The following is a 7483-nucleotide window of genomic DNA, read 5'->3' on the forward strand; positions in this document are numbered from 1 at the left end:
ATAAATAATTATTATGTTTGGTTATAGATAATAAAATAATACTATGATATTATTTTACTTAAATATCCTAAGTATGATTATTTTAAAATATTTTTTATATTACATATCATATTAGTTAAAAATAAAATTATTTTCGTCTTAAAAATTAATAAATAAATATATAATTATAATAAAATCAAAATTATTTTGATAATTTTTAATACCTAAAATGAATGTGATAATAAGATTACTTCTTATATTATTTATTATATTACCATTGATTCAAGAAAATTACTATAATATTTTATTATTTGATAAATCAAATAAAGTAATATAAATAATAAAATATTAATAAAACTATACATACCCATTTTAAGTATACAAATAGGAACACACTTAATGTGTATTACCATATGATTTGATGATTTTAAATTAAAAATAAAATAATATTCAATCACGTAGTAATACACATAAGTGTGTACTCATTTATGTACTTAAAATAGATACACATAGTATTACTAATAAAAGATAAATTATCAGAGTAATTTTTAAATTCCCAACCAAACGACTCTTAAAGAGTAACTTGAGTGAAAAATAAGTGAGATTCCTAATATAAAAGTAAAAATTTAAATCCCCTACAACTTATTGGTGACAAAATTTATACGAAGAGTAAATTCTTCGTAATGGTGGGATACAAATGAACATATATAATGAGAAGGTATAAATTTATCCTAAGTAGATAAGATATGAAGGTGAATTATAATAACAATGTCATTTTGAAAATAGGTGAGGTTCGATTAGATATTGAAATGTAGTTCAAAATTTTGGTGAGTAAATTTAGAGTAATAAAACTGTATGTATATATTTTTGAATACATAAACAGAGTATATATATATATATATATATATATATATATATATATATATATATATATATATATATATAAACTTGTCATTATATGATTGAGTGTTAATTGGGTGTCTTTAAATTAATGATAAAATAACATCTAATGATATAATAACATATTATATATATTTATTTTTGTATTTAAAAATGTATACATATAACATTTTTCAATTTAAAATAAGGTAAAAATGAGGGACTACTTAAAGTTTGACAAATTTCAACATGACTTGTTAACTCAATATAATACCAAAATTGATAATAAAAATTTTGACATGAAATATAATTCAATTCAATCCAAAACTAAACTCATGTCGTGTATGAATTAAAATGAAACCAAAATGAACTGCCAGAATGTATGTATATTTTTGTTGAAAATTTGACTTCGCATACACGAACCGGCCAATTTGTGCATCGATTGATGCACAAATTTGTGTGACAAAGTCCAACCATTTCAACCAAGATTTTTGGTGGTTTTTGTATCAAAAAACCATTGGAGAGGGAGAGAGGATGCTAATAGTGGGGTTGACGACATGTCAAAGTAAATCGCCTAGAAGAACAATCATCGAAAAAAAATAAATTTTTTCAGATATAAATGTAATGTTTTGAATTTTAAAAAGACGATTGTTAACTTTAAAATATAAAAATCCTAGATGGTTAAAGTGAAAAAAGTAATTTTTTATAATTAAGATAAAAGAAAAATTATTAACTTTTAAAATTAAGATAGAAAAATAAAATAATTTTTTAAAAATAAAATATCCAAATAACTTTTTAACTATTATCATAATGACAAAATTTCTTAAATTGGTAAATATTTAAGTTTTCAAAACTTAGAGTACAAAAGTGGGCAAGTACCCAAACCTTGGGTGGGAACAAGTCTTTTTGGCCTTTTAAATTCAATTATGACACAACGACCCCCCGGGTCAAAACTCTGTCGTAAAGTTGTAAATCTCACGACACCGTTTTATCAAAAAAGCCCAGCATTACATTAGTACAAATAGACAGATGTCACTTAGTTATGTGCACCGTCAGCTCTTATTTCTAACTCAAAACCTCCCTCACTTTCCATCATCCCTTCTTTCTCCCTCCCTTCAACGTTCCAACCCACTCCAACTGATAAATTTTGACACGTCAGTCCATACTCTCTCCCACGCGCCCTCCCTCCTCCTCCTCATCTTCCACGCGCCACCTTCCTTTCTCGTTTCCACAACTCAGTTTCTTCTCCATCTGACTTTTTATTGAGATCTACCGTTATGAAATGAGCAAAGCATGGGAGGAGTCACCTCGACGATCGCCGCCAAGTTCGCTTTCTTCCCGCCCAATCCGCCGTCGTACAAAGTGGAGGCCGACGAATCTTGCGGAGGCCGTCTCTATATTTCGGAAGTTCCCAGACGAGATGACGTCGACGTTTTAAAGCTCCGAACTCGCCGTGGTAATGACATCGTGGCTGTCCATATTAAGCATCCGAAATCGACGGCTACGCTTTTGTATTCTCATGGAAATGCAGCTGATTTGGGCCAGATGTTTGAGCTTTTTGCTGAATTAAGTAATCGACTTCGCGTCAATCTCATGGGGTAACTTTTCTTATTTTTAATTTTGTAAATTTCTTTTTTTTTTTTAAGCTTTATATTATTTTTCCTTTCCTTTAAATTTATTCCTTTAGTTCATTAAAACATTTTTATTATTTTTGAGAATTAGGTTCGCGTCGTTGTCTGGGTTTGGTTAGTGTTCGAAAGCCCAACTGGAAGGCAGGTTTAGCATGAGATTAGTTTTTCTTCCTAATGCTGTTTGTCACTTTATTGAATAACTTACTGTTTTGTTTGATTGTGTAGAGGTTGTTAGTTGAATAAAAGCAGGAGATGCAAAAGTTTTTTTTTTTAATTAGTTTTATATTTTATGTGTATAAAGTCGGCAAATAAATAAAAGAAATAAAGAACTACGATGAAAAGGTTGCCTCAGTTGTTTGTTCTGATATATTGCAAACAATGGCCCTAGGATTTATTTTCATGGGCGATGTCATAACTTTTATTCCTTTTTGGGGTACGGATGGTAAGTTTTTGGATGCAGAATTTTCTATGAGCTCAGTCTTTTACAAACATGTTCCAGTGTTTTATGGATTGACACCAATGTAGCTCCATACAGGAAGTATTAACATTTTGAGTTCTGGAAAAGCTTATATGTGTATGCACATGCACTATCTTGATGGGATTGAGCTTGTGAACACATTAACCTGATTAATCTTTATTTTCATTTCTAATTCTGCAATATGAATGGAAACATTTGAGCTGAAATTGGTATAAACATGGCTAAATTTGCAACAAAAGGGAAATAATCAATGTTACTTTCGTTAAAATGGATGTACTGAAGAGTTGAAATTAGACAACTTATGTCTATCATATAAAAATTCTAAAGTTAGTGATCAAAGAATGATAAAAATTTGGTTCACTTGGCTTTGTTAGCTTCTGTGTATGCGTCTGTAATATGATCCCATGCTTAGATGACATTGCCTTATTATTACCTTGACAAGAATCTCTAACGTTATAGCAGTATAGGTATCTAGTTCCATGGCTAAGTTGAACAAATCGCACACTGATAGAACATTGATGAATTTAGTATTATTTTGTTAAAATTATATGTATGCATAAAAATTTTAAATCTAGCTTGTGGCTCAATAATTTCAAGAAAAGTGGAACCTTGGATATTAGGAAGTCTATTCTGTGAGGAAGTTGTTGAGGACCATTATATGGTTCATTTATCATGAAAAAGTCTGTTATTAGAATCTTCCATCAATGCCGATAGTGGGAGTTTAGTTGTACAATTATCTTAATATATACAATTTTTTGGAGTGAACTTATTAAGCAGGTCACAGTATTTGTTGTATTAATGGGATTGGGTTGGTCATGTTATGTCTTACGATTCATATTGTGGTATCAGAATTTCAACATTTTTTTTTTTGGTAAAATTCCTTTTGATAGTAGTTGTGTTTTTCTTTTCTTTTTCCTTTTTGTTGGAATGAGATAATAATTATATTTTTAGTACCTTCTTCTTTCTTGTTCACTTTGCTATATGTTAAACTATAGAGTAGCTGGCTTAATACAATATTAGCATGAAATTAATTTGAATATTATATGATAATATGTAAAATTGGCTTAACTTTTCAGAGACCTATACTCATGAATCTAGATAGACTTTTTTGAACTATAATTGCTGTATTATAACAGAATTATATTCTTTTTTCACAATGGACTTCTCTTGCTGTGTTTTATCTTACCTATGTGCCTTTTGGACTATTCCTGACTGCTTTATCCTGTTATTTTAGGTATGATTACTCTGGCTATGGACAATCAACTGGAAAGGTTAGAAATCTAGCTTCTCATTATTAGTTAGCTGCTAATGAGAAGAGACCTTTACCCAGGTTTTTTCAGTTATAGCAATTTAATTCTTTATTCTGATGTTCATACTTCCAGATAATAAGTTATCCTTCAGTTTTAGTTAAACAAAAATAATTGTAAAGGTTCTCATTCTTTTGCATATTTGGACTTTACCTGTGAAGAATATGAGTTGTACCTTTGCCCATTGTTTAGAAACTGAAACTACAATTTCTCTTTGCTTTACATGTACACAATTGTACTCTTCCTCTCTGCCTTGTTTTCCCAATCTGTTCTAGCAAAGGTATTTCTTTGCTTGTTTATTTAGTTAATGTATGCATTAATTACTGATAATCATGATCCTGCCAAATTTTGTAGAAGCACTTAATCTCTGAGTTTATTCTCAGTGAGAAAGGTTAATAATGCCCAAGCATTTATCAAATTTGATAATAATTGCTGTTATAAAAATGCTGGAAAAGGATGTATCTATTTCTTTTCATATTTCAATTTCATGGAATCTGCTTGCGGGACAAAAAAAGATTTTTGAATTCTAAAATGCTCATTATAGTTTTTGGTTTAAGTTGTAAGGTGCTCTGATATATGTAGGGAATGGTGTGCTAGAACTGATATCTGGGCAATGGAACTATTACGGCTGGCCAACACAAAATTTGCAACTAATGTAATTGTTAACATAAATTTGAAATATAATTTTATTCTGTTGAAGATAACAATTTATAAATATTAGTTGTATTTGTTTACTTTATCTCCTAAGATAGAGCATGTGAATGTTTGATAGTGAGATTATGTTTATATTTGGTTGAAAATGATAAAACATTTTTTTCACCAAAATCTATTTGCCTGTTTAACTCCTGGCCATATTATTTATTGAATCCTAGATGCTTGTATTTACAGAATAGAATACTTTGACATGTTTATATCTATCTGATAGCTGTAATGATTTTTAAATTGAATCAGTGATGCCTGCACTTTTGACTGCAAGATCCTGTATTGGAATTCTTTCTTTCACTACTAATTTCACAATGTATTAAATCATTATCTTATCAGAGTTGTTTAGTTAGCATGACTGTTTTCATTTATGTGCTTGTGTAGCCAATAAAAAGCAATTTATTTTGTCTGCCAAAAGTTTTGCCATTTTGCTTACAGAAGTCACATGATAACAGTTGCTATTTTCCCTCTGAAACAGCCAACTGAATGTAATACATATGCAGACATAGATGCTGCCTACAAATGCCTCAAAGAGCAGTATGGAGTTAAAGATGAACAATTAATATTATATGGTCAATCTGTTGGTAGTGGACCCACACTTGATCTTGCTTCACGCTTGCAAAACTTGAGAGGGGTAGTTCTGCATAGCCCAATTCTGTCTGGTATGAGGGTATTGTACCCTGTCAAGAGGACATATTGGTTTGACATTTACAAGGTAATTTTGTATAAGTGATGATGTTGTATATGTTCTGTTTAATTATGTTGATGGGCACTTATGTTATTAATTGTTTCTTTTTTGTTTTTCAGAATATCGACAAAATTGGATCGGTCAATTGTCCTGTTTTGGTTATTCATGTAAGTGTCGTTTTCTTTGTTTATAGGTTTACTCTCCTCTTCTTGTTTGTTTTTCCTTTCCCTCTCAGTGTTTCCAGACCAACCGCATTCATTATAGCATTGCAAAACTTTTAAATAATAATCTTAATGACATAAATTGAAGAAGTCTGTAATAATTAATTTGCTAAACATTTTATCATAGGTTAAAGTCCCCTCTAGACTTAAGTTGCATAAAGTAGGGGCAGATATGAGAACAATGTGCAAGAGAGCCCAAAAGTATCAAAGTTGAAAGTTGTCGAAAGGGAGAAGCTCTGATGATCATGTGAATATCTATAGCCTTTAACAATGACATGCTACAAGTTATTATATTTCTTTGCTAGATGGATGCTACTCTCTGATTATTAAGATCATGTCATTACACCAATTTATTCATCCTTGTCTCTTTAGGAAATTTCCTTCCGTTCATTTTTTCACTTATTTTTCTACTAATCATATCCCCTTTGTCATGCACCCTCCGACAACTTCAGTAAGATATATAGTCGTTGTCACTGTGAAAGTCATTTGGTATAAACCAGTTGAGTCACTTGTGTTTGATTTTCAGGGCACTTCAGATGAAGTTGTTGATTGCTCCCATGGAAAACAGCTTTGGGAACTTTGCAAGGAGAAGTATGATCCTTTATGGATAAGTGGAGGAGGACACTGCAATCTTGAGCTTTATCCAGAATTCATCAGGCATCTGAAGAAATTTGTACTGTCACTAGGCAAATCAAAGCCAGCAACTGATGCTTCTAAAAAAACAACAGCTGAACCTGACAATCAGAGCAAACCATCAGAAGGTGGTCCTTCGGATACTTTTGAATTGAGCACTGACCTTCCAGAGGTTTCTAGAAACAGTTTAGATAGTCGGCTTGAGAAATCTAAGAAATCAAATAAGCCTGAAAAGTCTCGGATGAGCACTGACCGTGTCGATAGAATAAGGAGGAAAAAGGGCTTAGTGTGGTAAATACTTATACGAAGAGCTTCTTCAATAAGTTATGTGCATCAGTCCACTTGAAAAGGTAATTTAGTTTTTGCTTCTGCATTTGTAATTTGCACGAATCCAGCATAAGATGTCAGATTTGCGTGTGATTGTATTAATAAATGTTCTAATTTTTCTGTATGTACGAGTCAAATGAAGAGAAATCATGCATCCTAAATTTTCTGTAAAAAACTTCATTCGATAGAAAGTGTAGTAATTTTCAGACTTCCTGCCTTCTGAATTGTGTAGTTGAATCTCCGATTGTGCCTATTCTATTATTTGTTATAAATAAAACTATGTTCACAAATAATGATATGTTATTATGTAATTAAATATTATTTTATCTCTAATTTAAAATTAACCGATTATATAGTGACATGCTATTATTTGTGTATAAAATCGTATATATTATTTATACACATAACACTACTTATTGGTCATTAAGTTTATTTGCAGGTAACAAATTGCTATTAGTTGGTTCTCCTGTCCCTAATTACCAATCCGATAAATTTATTTAAGAGCGAATGACATTTTCCCACCCATAGGTTGGCCTTAAACCACTTTTCCACCCCTTAATTGGTGTAACACTTTTCTATTCAAAAAAGTATAAATAACGCTTTTTGAGCCACAAAACGTCAATTGGGCTGGACCAAAT

The 7483-nt window shown here is 30.9% G+C and overlaps 1 protein-coding gene across 4 annotated transcripts; it reads left to right on the forward strand.

Moving 5' to 3' along the window:
- The first annotated feature begins 1897 nt into the window (after positions 1-1897).
- Positions 1898-7055, forward strand: LOC123197919 (alpha/beta hydrolase domain-containing protein 17B-like). Of its 4 annotated transcripts, none has more exons than XM_044612437.1 (7): positions 1898-2456; positions 2581-2630; positions 4202-4238; positions 4857-4929; positions 5455-5691; positions 5784-5831; positions 6412-7055. In XM_044612437.1, exons 3-7 carry the CDS (start codon positions 4204-4206, stop codon positions 6811-6813), a joined length of 795 nt encoding a protein of 264 aa, XP_044468372.1. In that variant the 5' UTR covers positions 1898-2456; positions 2581-2630; positions 4202-4203; the 3' UTR covers positions 6814-7055. The 4 variants fall into 4 exon arrangements, with proteins under 4 accessions (XP_044468372.1, XP_044468370.1, XP_044468371.1 ...); XM_044612435.1 differs by lacking the exon at positions 2581-2630 and adding an exon at positions 4550-4554; XM_044612438.1 differs by lacking the exon at positions 1898-2456 and adding an exon at positions 4550-4554 and having other exon boundaries at positions 2586-2630.
- Positions 7056-7483: the final 428 nt, after the last annotated feature.

The sequence above is a fragment of the Mangifera indica genome, chromosome 15, assembly GCF_011075055.1.
Source record: "Mangifera indica cultivar Alphonso chromosome 15, CATAS_Mindica_2.1, whole genome shotgun sequence".
In the NCBI taxonomy this organism is placed as follows: domain Eukaryota; kingdom Viridiplantae; phylum Streptophyta; class Magnoliopsida; order Sapindales; family Anacardiaceae; genus Mangifera; species Mangifera indica.